Here is a 16642-nt window from a genome sequence, read left to right as displayed (position 1 = left end):
CCTGGACTAAGCCTCCCTTTGATTAAGCAGGTAAAGACCAAATAAAGTTGTCAGACTATATTCCCTGCCCAGTGTGCAGTCTAGACCCAGGCTTTGTCTGCCAAGAGCCTAGAAATATTGACCACAGTTATTAAGCCTGGTCCGTGTAAGACTAATTCTGATTACCTAAGTACCATTAGGTAAATGTGCTAGCTATAGATTTAAGTGACATAAAAGATCTTTACATCTTAAGAATTCTCCAAGAGATCTGTGGGATTTTTATGTATTTATTCATGAAAAGATCTGTAAACAACATTTTATAGAAATCTTGAGCAATTCTTTTACAAAAATATCCAGAACTCATAACATTTTACAGAAACAAAACACAACAGACCTAGGGAAATGAAGCAGCTTCAGGCTGCGGGGATAAAGACTCCCATTCCTGAAGTAAGGGTCTCCTCCCAGAGGGATAGCCAGGATCCATCACAGTAAACCCTTCTACTCCCATTTTGTAAACATCCAATTATTAACTGTTCCCGCTGGGTTGCAGTGTAAGAAGAGACCAAATGGAGAGATGTCTAATAGAAGTCCCACTGGGGGTAAGCTGCTTAACTAACATTAAAAAAAAAAAAAGACGTAGGCTCAGTTCTGTTCCCTGGGCCCTCATCTGTAGGAATTATATTATACAGCACCAGTCTTAAATGGTGTTCTGCTTCAGATTCATACAGACCTGAAAGAGTTGTAATGACAATACTGTACAAGTCAATAAACTGTATCACAATAAAACTTACACGATTCTATAAGGTTGAATACTTTCTGTGCCAGTTAAAACCATCAGCAGAAACTGAAGAAAACAAACTGACATTTGCTATAACATTAATCAATGAAAAGTGCACCATCTGAACTTGAATTTCCCCATGAGTTAAAACGCGTGTGCACACACACACACACACACGTGCACCATCACTGAAAAATTTCTCTTTCTAACCACTACTACTACTACTTTAGATATTAAAGGTCTAGATGACTAAGTGGTATGTGTTCAAGAAATGTTCATATTTTGAGAAAAATGGAGCAAAAATTTCAACATTTCTAGGGAATAAAAAGAGTCTCATCTAGGCACCTACAAAGTCCCTTATTCTCAGAGCTGAAAAGTGGCTCTGGTACACTTAATAGAAAATTTTTATTAATAAAATAAATAGCTATATAATCCTACCAAGGGCCAGGTGTAGTGGCTCATATCTGTAATCCTAGCACTTTGGGAAGCCAAGGCAGGCGGATCATGAGGTCAGGAGTTTGAGACCAACCTGGCCAACATGGTGAAACCCCATCTCTAATAAAAATACAAAAATTAGCTGGGCGTGGTGGCAGGCACCTGTAACCCCAGCTACTCAGGAGGCTGAGGGAGGAGAATCACTTGAACTGGCAAGGTGGAGGTTGCAGTGAGCCAAGATCACACCATTGCACTCCAGCTTGGGTAACAGGGTAAGGCTCCATCTCAAAAAAAAAAAAAAAAAAAGAAAAGAAAATCCTACTGAGATCAAATTTCCATCTGTAGGACTAACCAACTTTCTCTGTGTCCATAAAAGTCCTGCCTTCAGTTCTGTGTTGTACACCTTTGGGCAACTTATTTATCTTTGAATTTGTTTCTTTTTTCTTTCTTTCTTTCTTTTTTTTTGAGATGGAGTCTCACTCTATTGCCCAGGCTGGAGTGCAGTGGTACAATCTTGGCTCACTGCAACCTCTGCCTCCCAGGCTCAAGTGATCTCATGGCTCAGCCTCCTGAGCAGCCGGGATTATAGGCAACCACCACCACACCCAGCTAAGTTGTTTTTTTTTTTTGAGACAGCGTTTCGCTCTTGTTACCCAGGCTGGAGTGCAATGGCGCGATCCCGGCTCACCACAACCTCCGCCTCCTGGGTTCAGGCAATTCTCCTGCCTCAGCCTCCCGAGTAGCTGGGATTACAGGCAGGTGCCACCACACCCAGCTAATTTTTTGTATTTTTAGTAGAGACGGGATGGTCTTAATCTCTTGACCTCGTGATCCACCCGCCTCGGCCTCCCAAAGTGCTGGGATTACAGGCGTGAGCCACCGCGCCCGGCTGTTTTTTTTTTTTTTTTTTTTTTTTTGTATTTTTAGTAGAGGTGAGATTTCACCATGTTGGCTAGGCTGGTCTCGAACTCCTGACCTCAAATGATCCACCTGCCTTGGACTCCCAAAGTGCTGAGATTACAGGCATGAGCCACTGCACACAGCCTCAGTTTCTTTATTAGTAAAATGGAGATGCAAATATCTCAGAAGGTTGATTTAAGGATTGATTGAGATGATATGCATACATATACCACAGTGCATGGTACATGGTGGACACTAAAAAATAAAGGTAGCTCCCATTCCCTTGAAAGGACATTTTCATATTAGCTATAATTCCACAAAGTTTAAATTTATTTACTTACTTAAAAAATGTTTTTGTAGAGATGGGATCTTGCTATGTTGCCCAGGCTGGTCTCAAACTCTTGGCCTCAAACTCCTGCCTTAGATTCCCAAAGTGATGAAGATTACAGGTGTGAGCCACTGCATCTGGCCTCCACAAAGTTTATTGTTGACATGTGAGGGACAAGCAAACTACTCAAGTGCCCCACAATTTGGAAGAGGAGTTGCAAGATGTCTAATTTTATAAGGTACTTAATAACAGTACCATATAATATTACAAGTAAGGCTTCCTCCTAAGTGAGATTCCCATAAATATAAGGTAAAACAATGAAGATATGTGATGAGTCTATTCCTTAGCCTAGGTCAAACAGCCCATGGATTTAAAGCTGCCATGATATTTCAGTGATGAGAATTATGTGTATAAGGCTAGTGTTCCTCATTTCCATGGTGTCTCTCTACTACTTTAAATTCAGCATTTCTCTCATTATACTCATCTTTGAGCTATTTTTTAAATGTAACACTAACAAGGCTTTTCCTTATAAAAGAAAACTACTTTCATAGACAAAGCACAAAACAGAGAATGAGCCCAACAATCACATAGACAAGGCTGCTATTAAAAAAACTGGAGACAGAGTAGAGGGCATTGATTCCAGACCACTCCCAACAATTCTCCAGTGATTACTACGGCAGCAACAGGAGAACCCGCCTCTGACAGCCTGATTTGCTTTTTAACCTTTTAAAATTTCAAGGAGTTTGTACAATACTTCGAGGAATCCTGACTTGGAAAAATATTTTCTTTGGCACTTTCTGTTCTACATGCAGAATGAAGACAATCAGATATTTCATTTCTTCTGCAGAAATTTCATTTTACTTCCTAAAGGGAAAGAAATGTACAGTGAACTCTCAATTCATTTATTGTACATTATTTGAGGCAAGAGATTAACAACTCAGTCATTCAGAACTTCCCAAGAGTTAAGCTGATACCTCAAACGGCTGATGTATTTAACCACCAAAACCAAAACCAAAATGAACCCCAAACCCCATGTGTCTAATTAATTGCAGAGGGAGAAAATAACTCAGACATCATGTAATCCAGTGGTTTTCAACCTTGGCTATAGGTTAAAATCACCTGGTTTGCTCTCCAGAGATTTCCTGGAGCCCAGGGGAAAAATCTTTTTAAGTTCTCTGGAGATTATAAAAGGTAGTCAGAGTTGGGAACCTCTGATCTAATCTAACCCCATAGTATAAAGATGAAATAACAGCCTAAGGCCTAATTTGTCTATGGTCTGTCAGCTAGTGAAGGACAGGGCCTAATTAGTGGGCATATATTTCAAAGACAAATATAAATATCATAGAGGTTCTTCATTATTTTAGGCTAGCCACACCACTGTTCTTTTATATCATACTAAATAATTAACTATTATTGAAAAAATCATAAATGTGTTTCTGTATGAAGTACAAATTAGAGACTTGCAAGAAATCCTCTTCTGCCCCAGAAGACCCTCTAAACCAGGTGTTTCTAATCTGGAGTCCCAAGGATAGGCTTCATGGGGTACATGAGTAGCCTAAAATTATACGCAAAATTTATTTATATGCTGTAAATACATTTTTCTGGGAAGAAGGACCACAGTTTTTATAAGATTCTCCAAGGAATGTGACCTAGAAAAGATTAATAGTCATGATATGCAAACTTGTATCATGAAAGATAGTTCAGGGAGGTTCATCTCTGGGAAATGGCCACACAGATCACTCTGATGAGGGATCCCAAACTTTTACAAAAATGCTTCTTTTTCACCAAAACACTTTGGAAATTAGCATTATGGTTTCTGGTTAGCCTATTTAAGGCTATATTGCTGATCTGATTATAAAGCTTTTGTGATGTGGCCCACTTACTGCAAAGCTTTTTCAGCCACTTTTATTTTTATTTATTTTTTTTAGAGACAAGAATCTCACTCTGTTGTCTGGGCTAGAGTGGAGTAGCACGATCATCTTATTGCAGCCTCAAATACCTGTGCTCCAGCGATAGCCCTCAGGCCTCAGCCTCCTAAGTACCTAGAACTACAGGCATGTGCCACCATGCCCAGCTAATTTTTTTTTTTTTTTTTTTTGATATGGAGTTTTGCTCTTGTCGCCCAGGCTGGAGTGCAATGGTGTGATCTCTGCTCACTGCAACCTCCGTCTCCCAGGTTCAAATGATTCTCCTGCCTCAGCCTCCCAAGTAGCTGGGATTACAGGCACCTGTCACCATGCCCAGCTAATTTCTGTATTTTTTTTTTTTTTTTTTTGAGACGGAGTTTCACTCTTGTTATCCAGGCCTGGAGTGCAATGGCGCAATCTCGGCTCACTGCAACCTACGCCTCCTCCGCCTCCTGGGTTCAGGCAATTCTCCTGCCTCAGCCTCCTGAGTAGCTGGGATTATAGGCACACGCCACCATGCCCAGCTAATTTTTCGTATTTTTAGTAGAGACGGGGTTTCACCATGTTGACCAGGATGGTCTCGATCTCTTGACCTCGTGATCCACCCGCCTCGGCCTCCCAAAGTGCTGGGATTACAGGCTTGAGCCATCGCGCCCGGCAATTTCTGTATTTTTAGTAGAGATGGGGTTTCATCATGTTAGTCAGGCTAGCTAGTCTTGAACTCCTAACCTCAGGTGATCAATCTGCCTCAGCTTCCCAAAGTGCTACAATTATAGGTGTGAGCCACTGCACCTAGCCATGCCTAGCTAATTTTAAAATTTTGTGTACAGATAGGGTCTCACCATGTTGCCCATGCTGGTCTCAAACTCCTGGCCTCAAGCAAACATCCTTACTTGGCCTCGCAAAGTGCTGAAATTATAGGCATGAGCTACTGCACCTGGTCTTCAGCCACATTTATCTAACAGGAAAATACAGCAACTCACCAAGACTCCGCAAAATTCTATTCACCCCACTGGGCTCAGATTCAGGAATTGCTTCCAAAAACTGGATGGCCCGAACCTCAAACAAACCTACAAGGAAAAACTCATGATGGTGAAACAGTCTAACACTCCAGACTGGGAATTACATAAAACTCTGTGCTTGTTACCAATGTATTATTTCTATGGCTAAAACAATATTACAAAATCAACAGTTTTCACAATAAACCACTCAGATTTTGAACCCTTGAAGCTTTATAATAGTTTTTATTCATAATATAGTAAAATCTTTCAAATAGAGAGGGAGAACTTTATAATGGAACTGACCTTTAACTCCACTTTTCCGAAGCTCTCGGTCCTGGATGAATCCTGCAAACATCTGAGTCTCCATGAAGAGATCTAGGAAGTGGCGTACGCTTCGGGAGGTGTGCGACTTACGGAAGGGTTCCCTTTGGAAAACACGCTCCCCACGCTCAGTGACAGTCATGCTCAGAGAATAATGTCCTACCAACTCCACAAAAAACCTGACGAATGCTTCGGACACCAGGGAGTTGAGTGTCACATCTGCTGCAACACGAAAAAGAAAAAAAATCTCCTCAGTTATCTGTGGCTGAAAACACTGGCTCTGGTTATGGGAGTCACGCCTAAGAAGTTATAGATTAAAGGGCTGAGAATAAATCTAGGAGTGTTCATTCTTCACTTTCTTTCTCCATGACCTACAAAATGCTAATTGCTTCTACCGTTACCTTCATTTTCTTCCCATGCATACTCCTTCCCATCTTGCAACCTGGCTTGCACATCTGTTGACTTCACTGTAACTGCTCTTTCAAAGGCCACTGGTGAGAGCCAGCCAAATTTAATCTGCTCTTCTCTTTTTATCCTCCCTTAAGCTCCATGCTGCCTCATTTCTCCTGTCTCCTACAACTCTATGCTCTCCTGATCTCCTGATTCCTTTCGTGACTTTATGACAAAGCAGTTGTTTTTCTCTTGCCCTTTCTTTCTCTTCCTGAGTATGGTGCTCAGACACTTCTCGTCAACATTCCCTTCCTTAAAGGGCTATCTAACTGGCACAGAGAAAGAGCTGGCTATGATAATACTATAATTCCCGGCCTTAGTTTTCCAGCCCTGTTATCTTACCTACATTTTCAGGCTACCTATGGTTGGTTACCATCTGGCTGTCCCATTAGCACATAAATTCCATCAGTCTAAAGGTCACTATATCAGGTCTTTTTTGGAACTTGGACTATGAATTGATTAAACAATACATACCTAAAGCCAAATCCATTATAGTTCCCCACCAAATCAGTTTCCCTCTCAATAGTCCCATGTTTTTAAATAAGATTTTTTTTTTTTTTTTTTTTTTTTTTCAAAATACAGATAGTCTTGTTATGTTGCCCAGGCTGGTCTCAAACTCTTGGGCTCAAGCAATTCTCCCACCTCGGCCTTCCAAAGTGCTGGATTTACAGATGTGAGCCGCCATGCCTGGCTGACATTGCCATTTCATACTGCACTATAATTATTTCATAAAAATAATGATTTGAGTGCTAAAGATATGTTGCACTGTACTAAGTACTTTTACAAACATAATCTATTAGGTATTATTATTTTTCTTTTACAGAGGAAACTGAGGTTCCAAATGATTAAATAAATTCTCCAGCATCATCCCATCTAGTAAGTGAAGGTGCTGGACTCAAAAGTCAGGTGACTTTTTAATCCCTATAATATACTATATTATATGGCCTTCCAGGTCCCAGGCTGAAACTTCAGATTCAATTTACACTCCCCCTTTTTCTTCCATATCCAGATAGTCTTTTTTTTTTTTTTTTTTTTTTTTTTAATCCCACCTTCACAATGTCTCTTGCTCGTTTCTGTAGGATCCACCCAGGATGGGAATCAGGAACCTAAGTTTAGTCAGAGTTCTACCATAAAGCAGTTGCCTAATAGTGGGTGGCTCACTTTTCTCAGTTGGCCTGTCCATATCTGTGCAGCTGGCAGGGCTGACCAGGTGATGGTTCCAAGGTCTCTTTCTGAATTACATTTTGATTCTACTCTAGGTTATGGTTATATTTTGTCCAACAGACTTCCTTCTCATCTCTTTCCTTCTGCAGCTGAAAATCCATGTCCATCACTGCATTTATCTTTCTTTTTCATTATTATTTTTTTTTGTGTAGAGATAGATAAAGTCTTACTATGTTGCTCAGGCTGGTATTGAACTTATTCTTCCTTGACCTCCCAAAATGCTTGAGATCATAGGTGTAAGCCACCATACCCAGCCCCAACACTGCATTCATCTTCAACACTTTTGCCTCAACGTTACATCTTATTTTCTTTCTTTTAAAAATTGTTTTTTTCTATTTTCTATAGTTTATTCTTTTCCTTTTTAATGTATGCACTCTACATATTCTTTGATATGTATGAGTATTTTATAAGATCAACATGAATAAACTATCCACCACAAACAAAGCTTAGACAAAGAATATTACTAATATCTTTGAAGTTCCCTGTGTGACTCTCTCTAATGGCGTTCTTCTCCTACTTTCCAATAGAGTGATCATAATTTGTAATTTTGTATTTAGCATTCCCTTGCTCTGCATCAGTTTCGCTACACACATATAAAACCCCAACAGCATATTATGAGGTTTTTGTATGTCTTTGAACAGTATGCAGAATATTGTATTGATCTGCAACTTACTGTTTTATTCAATGTATGTTTTAAAGATTCATTTTTAGCTGGGTGCAGTGGCTCATACCTGTAATCCCAACACTTCGGGAGACTGAGGCAAGAGGCTCACCTGAGCCCAGGGGCTTACCACCAGGCTGGGCAATATAGTGAGACCCCCATATCTACAAAAAATTAAATAATTAGCTGAGTGTGGTGGCACAGGCCTATGGTCCCAGCTACTCAGGAGGCTGAGGAAGGAGGATTGCTTGAGCCTAGGAGGCCACTGAAAGTGGACATTCACATTGTTTTTAGTTTTTGCTATCACATATAATGGCACTATGAAAATTACTGAACTTGTTTCCTAGTGATCATGTGCAAGATTCACTAGAGTATGTATCTATAAACTAAATTGTTGGGTTGTACAATATGTACACCTTTAACTTTACTAGATAATGCCAACTTCGAAGTGACTAAACTACTTGACATACTCTTAACAATACTTGATATTGTCAGATTTAAATTTTTTTTTTTTTTTGAGACAGGGCCTTGCTGTGTTGCCCAGGCTGGAGTGCAGTGGTGCCATCACAGCTCACTGCAGCCTCAAACTCCTGGGTTCAAGTGATCCTTCCACCCTAGCCTTCCAACTAGCTGGGACTACAGGCACATATCACACACCCGGCTGTTTTAATTTTTTTTTTGTAGAGATAGGGTCTTGCTATGTTACACAGGCTGGTCTTGAACTTCTGGGCTCAAATGATTCTCCTACCTTGGCCTCCCAAAGTGCTAGAATTACAGGTACAAACCACAGTGCCTGGGCAGACTTTTTAGTTTTTGTCAGTATTATGGTTGGTATAAAAAATGGTATTGCATTGTGGTTTTAGTTTACATTTCCCTGAATGTAAATTATGTAGTGAGGTTGCACGTCACTTCATTTATTTATAGGCTTATCATGTTTCTTCTTCTATGAATGCTTTTTCCTATCTCTTCCTCATTTTTTCGATTGGATTGTTTATCTTTTTCTTACTAATTTGCAGGTGTTTTTTAAAAAAATTAATTCTAGACACTATTCATTTGGTAGTTACATATGCTGAAAATGGCTTCACCTAGTCTGTAGCTAGTTTAAACCTCTTTTCCATTGTGTCCTTTGATGAAAAGAAAATTTAAAGATTTGACACAAATTAACCTATCTTCTCCCTTACAGTCTCTGCTCTTTGTGCTGTATTTTTAAGAACCCTCACCACTGTTTTATGGACAAAAAATATTTTCTTCTATTCTTTTTTTTTTTTTTTTTGAGATGGAGTTTCGCTCTTGTTACCCAGGCTGGAGTGCAATGGCGCGATCTCGGCTCACCGCAACCTCCGCCTCCTGGGTTCAGGCAATTCTCCTGTCTCAGCCTCCTGAGTAGCTGGGATTACAGGCACGCGCCACCATGCCCAGCTAATTTTTTGTATCTTTAGTAGAGACGGGGTTTCACCATGTTGACCAGGATGGTCTCGATCTATCGACCTCGTGATCCACCCGCCTCGGCCTCCCAAAGTGCTGGGATTACAGGCTTGAGCCACCGCGCCCGGCCTTTCTTCTATTCTTTTAAAAACATTTTCAAAAGCTTTGCTTTTAACATTTAAGTCTTTAAATTCACTAGAATTAATTTTCTGTATAGTATGAGGTGTAGATCCATATTCTTTTCATACAGAAGACTAATTGTCCTAGTATCATTTATTATTATTATTATTACTACTACAACTATTATTTTAAACAGGGTCTCACTCTGTCACCCAGGCAGGAGTGCGGTGGCATGATCTTGGCTCACTGCAATCTCTGCCTCCCGGTGCAAGCGATTCTCCTGCCTCAGCCTCTTGGGTAGCTGGGACTACAGTTGCGCACCACCACACCCAGCTAATTTTTTTGTATTTTTAGTAGAGATGAGATTTCACCATGTTGGCCAGGCTGATCTCAAACTCCTGACCTCAAGTGATCTGCCCACCTCAGCCTTCCAAAGTGCTGGGATTACAGGCATGAGCCACCACACCCGGCCTTAGTATCATTTATTAAAGGTCCATCCTTTTTCCACTGATACACAATGCTGGCACTGACACAAATCCACTTCCCTTATGCATATGCACTCTCTATTCTTTTTATTGCTCTATTTCTACACCAAAACCAAACTATCTTAATTACTATCATTGTCTAGGAGTGCAAACCCTCCAATCTTGTTCTTTTTCGAGTGTCTTGGCTATTCTTGGCCCTTTGTACATTCAATTAAATTTTAAGGTTGGGCACAGTGGCCCACCCCTATAATCCCATGGCTTTGGGAGGCCGAGGCAGGTGAATTTCTTGAGGCCAGGAGTTCAAGATCAGCATGGGCAACATCGTGAAACCCTGTCTCAAAACAAACAAACAAACAAACAAACAAACAAACAAACAAAAAAAACTAGGTGTGATGGTGTATGCCTACAGGCGCAGCTACTTGGGGGGCTGAGGCAGGAGGATGGCTTGTGCTCAGGAGGTCAAAGCTGCAGTGAGCTATGATTGCGCCACTGCACTCCAGCCTGGGTGACAAAGTAAGACACTGTCTCAAAAATTAAAATAATAAATAATAAATAACAAATTTTACAATGAATAGGCTAAATGGAATTCTCATTTTCTCTTGAACCCACTCCCATCTTACTTTCTTCCCCTCATTCCACTGAATGTGCTGTTATCAAGGTCTTTGTATTGTCAAGTCCACTGGTCAAATCTTAGTCCTCACCACACTTGGTCTCTCTGCAGCTGCAGGCATAATTGATTACTCGTTCTTTTGCGAAATACTCTCTTTGCTCAACTTCTGCAATGTCACACTCCTGTTTTTTATACGTCTTTTCACTTTTTGTAGAGATGAGGTCTCACTGGAACTGAGAATTGTTGCTCAGGCTAGTTTGGAATTCCTAGGTTCAAGCAATCCTCCTGCCTCGGCCTCCCAAAGTGCTGGGCTTACAAGTGTAAGCCACTGTACCCGCCCACACCCCTAGCATTTTACACACATACTTTCCTGGTTTTTCTCCTTCTTTACTGGCTGCTCCTCTCAGTCTCCGTTGCTGGATCCTTCTCCTCCTTCCAACCTCCAAGTGTTAGAAATCAAACCACACCATTTACAACCAACGCAGGGCTCAATCCTTAAACCTTTGTTATTTTCCAACAATACTCACTCTATAGGATCATTTCATCTGGTCCCACAGCTTTAAAACAGCAATTCCTAAATGTTTGTTTTTAGCCCAAATCTTTCTTCTAGAACATTTCCAGTTGGATGTCTGCTAAGTATTAAACTTCTAATAGGCATCTCAAACTATAACATCCAAAACTAAACTTTTGATTACTCCTCTAAATCTGCTCCTTCTAAGCCAGGTGTGGTGGCTCACAACTGTAATCCCAGTGCTTTGTGAGGCTAAGGTGGGAGGATTGCTTGAAGCTGGGAGTTTGAAATCAATCTAGGCAACATGGTGAGACCTTGTCTCTACAAACAATAAAAAGATTAGCTAGGTGTGGTGGTGCATGCCTGTGGTTCCAGTTGAGGCAGGAGGATTGCTTGAGCCCAGGAGGTTGAGGCTGCAGGGAGCTATAATCGCACTACTGCACTCCAGCCTGGGTGACAGAACAAGAAACAAAAAACAAAAACCCCGAAACAAACAAAAAACCCCTGTCCCCTGTTGAAAATGTCTTCACTAATTCTCCCTGTCAGTAATAGCCTTAGTTTTCTCATCTGTATAATGAGGATTAAATAATAATACCTGCTTCATAAAGATAAAACAAAATGTATGCTAAGTGCTCAGCATAATGCCCGATACAGTGTAAGCACCCAATAAGTATTATTTGCTCATTTATTTAACAAGTATTTATTGAGTATCTACTTACGGAATACCATTTTAAGTACTGGAGATGGAAAACAAAATAAATCCACTGTTCTCACAGAACTTACGCTGTAGCATATGACACAGTGCTAAGAGTCATGAAGACAGTTAAAGCAAGGGGAAGAGGATAAGGAGCACTAGGGTGATGGGTACAATTTAAAATAGGACAGGCAGGAAAGGCCTCAGTGAGAAGGTGACATGTGAGCACCGACCTATAAGAAACGGCAGGAGTCATGTGGATGTCTGTGGGAATAGCATTCTATAAACGTAACTGAGCAAGTGCAAAGGTCCTGAAATAGAAGAGGGCCTGGCATATTGAGGATAAGCAAGGAAGCTGATTATAAGATTTTCAAGGCACAGGCAATCTAATGCTACTTTGGTATATCCTTTAACAAAGTGCTGGGCGTTCAGTAAATATTTACCACCTTAACCTCAAGTGTCATACCTTGTGAAAAATTCTGCTCCTGAGTCAAGATTTCATTTCGTTCTTCCAAAATCTGCATCAGGGCAGCTTGAAGTTTTGGTGGTAGAATTTCATCCTCATCAGATACCTTAAGAGAAAAAAATTGAGATTTTTTTTTTTTTTTTTTTTTTGGTATGAGATTTGAGGGATTAAGTCTCAAATATGCCCTAGTTATTTCTCCAAATTCCACAGGTGACTGTGTATACTTTGGCTAAAGAGTCAGTCTGAAGTATCCTTCCCTACATGAAGAATCTTTCATGTTTATGGTGTATATATTTTACTCTATTAAAAAATTAAATAATATACTTTATAAAATTTTCTGGCACTTTTCCACCACATACCTCTCATCTACAAGGATTCTGTTATATTATGAAGATTATCCCCAAATAAATTGTGTTTCAAATGTGATGAGCTAATTGATTCTGAAAATGTCCTGGGAAACACTTATTTTTCCCGTGTTTCAGTGTTCACACTCCTATATACAGGTTACATCCGGAGGGCTGCTCTGAGAAGGCTTGACGACTCTTCCTTTCCACTTCAATATTCAGAATAAATGGTCACTTCTTTTTTGCTCCTACTATACCTTGTGCAAAGTTCTATTATGCAATTTCTACAACTTTATGTATGTCTGTTTTCCCCTACTAGACTGTAAGGCCTGAGGGTTCAAACTGTGTCTTACTCATTTTTACATTCTAACAGAATATCTAGAAATAATCAGTGCTTAAATGCTTTTAAAATTAAATTAAATTAGAGGCTATGTGTCAACCAGCCTGGAGTTGAAGGGTGGTTTTATCTCTTTTGAGAATGAGATATTTATGTTTCCTCCTTCCTCCTTTGGGATAGGCAGCTATAAACTGAAGCCAAATTTTTCAGGTCAATCTTGTATGATTGGCCACGGTGTCAACTGAAGTATGTGTAGGAACTAAAAGTCTTGTCTGAGTCATCTTCTCTAAGTACTTTCACATGTTGTCTGTCCAATTATCTACTTTAGACCTTTATCCTAAAACATCAGTAATTACCTCTTTGGTACTCACCTCCTGTAAGAACTTGTCTGCACAGAGATCAACTATCAGCACCTGTGAGATAAAGGAGCCAGGCAAGTTCAACCAGAGATATTCACATACAAATACAGGCAATGAGAATAGTTTTAAACAGAATTTACTTAAAGTTATAGCCCACTTAAAAGTTAGCCGATCAACACAACAACAAATAAACTGCCAAGTAAAAAAATGACATGCGTACCTATAGATTAGAAGAGACTAAAATTATATCAACTAAATACATGTATGGGGCCAGGTATGGTGGCTCATGCCTGTAATCCCAGCACTTTGGAAAGCCAAGGCAGAAGGATCTCTTGAACCCAGGAGTTGGAGACTCCTGGCAACACAGTGAGACCCCTATCTCTACACAACATTTAAAAATTAGCTGGGCATGTGATACATGCCTATAGTCCCAGCTACTTGGGAGGCTGATCTGAGAGGATTACTTGAGTCTGGGAGGTCAAGGCTGCAGTGACTCTGATTGCACCAATGAACTTCAGCCTGGGTGACAGACAGAGTGAGACCCTGTCTCTAAATAAATAAGTAAATAAGTGAATAAATAAGTACAATGTGTGGACTTCATTTGGAACCTGATTTAAACAAATTATTAAAAGTTTATGAGACAACTGGAGATTTAAACCCTGGATTTGCTGATATCAAGGAATTGTTGGATATTTTAGGTGTGATAATGGTATTGAGGTTATGTTTTAAAATGCCCTTATGTTATAGAGATTCATATTATAATATTTAGAGATGAAATTGCGTCAGGATATCCTTCAAAATATTATGGGAAAGAGGAATGAGTCCAAGGGTAAAGTCTGGCTATGACTTGATAAGTACTGAAGCCAGGTGACTGGTACACAAGGATTCATTTTACTCTTCTGTTTACTTTTACATATGTTTTAAAGTTTCCAAAATAAATTTTTTTTTTTAAAAGAAGAACAAGGTAGTGGAGTAATGGGGAAGAACAGTCTTTATAGTAAGTGGTACTATCACAGACGATTATCCACATAAAAACAAATGAAACAACCCCTACTTCACATTACACACACAAAAATCAAGTTCCAGAAGGATTCATAATCGAAAGTTAAAGGCAAAATAATAAAGGCCCAAGAGATAATATAGGAGGATATTTTCATGTAAAGTAACTTAAGCAGTTCAGTAAAAACACCATCTATAAAGATTGATAATTTTAACCACATTAAAATTAAGAATTTCTGTGCATTAAAAAACATCATTTTGGAAAATGAAAAGGCAAGCCACAGACAAAGGGGCCAGTACCCAGAATATAGAAAGACATCTTAAACACTAAGAGAGTAGGGGCCAGGTGCAGTGGCAATCCCAGCACTCTGGGAGTCTGAAGAGGGAGGATACCTGAGGTCAGGAGTTTGAGACCAGCCTGGCCAATGTGGTGAAACCCCATCTCTACTAGAAATACAAAAAATTAGCCAGTGTGGTGGCATACACCTGTAGTTCCAGCTACTCGGGAGGCTGAGGCATGATAATTGCTTGAACCTGGGAGGCAGAAGTTGCAGTGAGCCAAGATCACGCCACTGCACTCCAGCCTGAGCGACAGAGTGAGTCTCTGTCTCAAAAACAAAACAAAACAAAACAAAAAAAACCACCAAACAATAAGAGAGTAAACAATATAAGCCGGGCGCAGTGGCTCAAGCCTGTAATCCCAGCACTTTGGGAGGCTGAGGCAGGTGGATCACGAGGTCAAGAGATCAAGACCAACCTGGTCAACATGGTGAAACCCCGTCTCTACTAAAAATACAAAAAATTAGCTGGGCATGGTGGCACGTGCCTGTAATCCCAGCTACTCAGGAGGCTGAGGCAGGAGAATTGCCTGAACCCAGGAGGCGGAGGTTGCGGTGAGCCGAGATCGCGCCATTGCACTCCAGCCTGGGTAACAAGAGCGAAACTCCGTCTCAAAAACAAAACAAAACAAAACAAAAAAAACCAAAAAACAATATAGTGGAAAGAGACAATGACTTTCCCATAAAAGATGATATTCAAATGACTAATACACAAACAGAAGGATACTCGACGTCAACAGGAATCAAGGAATGAAAATTAAACCACAATGTGAATAACACTATGCACCCACCAGACAGGCTAAATTATACAACTGATGATAGTTAGCTGATGGGGAAGATGTGGAGCAGCAGGAACTCTCATACACCGTTAAGGGGAATTTAAGTTGGCACAACTACTCTGGAAAATAATTTAACTTTATTTACTAAAATTGGAGATATGTTTACCCTATGACCGAACTGCACGTGTGTATGCACTGAGGGTCATATAGAAGAATATTTTTATAGCAACATTATTCATAATAACTTCAAATTGGAAACAACTCAAATGTTCAACTGTAGAATGGATTTAAAAACACTGTGGTACATTCATTCACACAATGTAATCCTATATACAGTTAGAATGATCAAACTACTGTTGACTTCATCAACATAGATGAATCTTACAGATATAATGTTGAGCAAAAGAAACCAGGCAAAAATATATACCATATGAACCTATTTATATCAAGCTTAAAACCAGACAAAGTTGAATTACATTGGTTAGGGAAGCATGCCTAGGGGTAAAACTATAAAGAAAAACAAGTAAATGAATACCACAAAAGTCAAGATAATGATTACCTTTGCTGGGGGATGGGGATGGAAAGAGAGATTAGAAAGAGCCATGATGGGGACTTCTATGGGGCTGGCACTGATTTCATTATGGTAATATTTCCATTCCACTTAACTATATGTGTGTTATATTTAAAATAAGGTTTTTTGGGTTTTTGTTTTGAGACAGAATCTCACTCACTCTGTCACCAGGGCTGGAGTACAGGGGTGTGATCTTGGCTCACTGCAACATCTGCCTTCTGGTTCAAGCAATTCTCCTGCCTCTTGAGTAGCTGGGATTACAGGCATGTGCCACCACGCCTGGATAATTTTTATATTTTTAGTAGAAATGGGGTTTTACCATGTTGGCCAGAATGGTTTCAAACTCCTGACTTCAAGTGATCCACCTGCCTCGGCCTCCCAAAGTCCTAGGATTACAGGCATGAGCCACCATGCCCGACCTTGAAATAATTTTTAAAGTTAATCCAGAGTAGCGTATGTATGACTTAAAAAAATAGAAGAGCTATCCTCCAGAATAACACAAGAATGAGCCCAAGCTTACTATCCTAAAGAGGATACAGCTTTGGATTTATGTATACTATTCAATTTTCCCAGCTTAAAAAATACTAGAAATACTAGAAATATTATAAACAGCAATATTG

The 16642-nt window shown here is 39.9% G+C and overlaps 1 protein-coding gene across 3 annotated transcripts in view; it reads right to left on the bottom strand.

Moving 5' to 3' along the window:
• Positions 1-250: 250 nt before the first annotated feature.
• The window catches only part of DENND2C (DENN domain containing 2C), a 74352-nt gene continuing 57960 nt past the window's right edge, over positions 251-16642 (bottom strand). For 2 of the 3 annotated variants that reach the window (XM_039460968.2, XM_074381220.1), the window contains exons 15-19: positions 13348-13389; positions 12296-12401; positions 5632-5871; positions 5311-5397; positions 251-3284 (exon numbers count right to left, since the gene is read on the bottom strand). In XM_039460968.2, the coding sequence (XP_039316902.1) occupies positions 3253-3284; positions 5311-5397; positions 5632-5871; positions 12296-12401; positions 13348-13389 (507 nt within the window). In that variant the 3' untranslated portion in view covers positions 251-3252. The remainder of the gene's footprint in view (positions 3285-5310; positions 5398-5631; positions 5872-12295; positions 12402-13347; positions 13390-16642) is intronic. The other variant, XM_074381221.1, reaches the window with a different exon arrangement.

This window comes from Saimiri boliviensis, chromosome 11 (genome assembly GCF_048565385.1).
Source record: "Saimiri boliviensis isolate mSaiBol1 chromosome 11, mSaiBol1.pri, whole genome shotgun sequence".
Lineage (NCBI taxonomy): Eukaryota > Metazoa > Chordata > Mammalia > Primates > Cebidae > Saimiri > Saimiri boliviensis.
The sequence above is the reverse complement of the archived record's forward strand: the minus strand, read 5'-3'. Positions and strand labels throughout refer to the sequence as shown.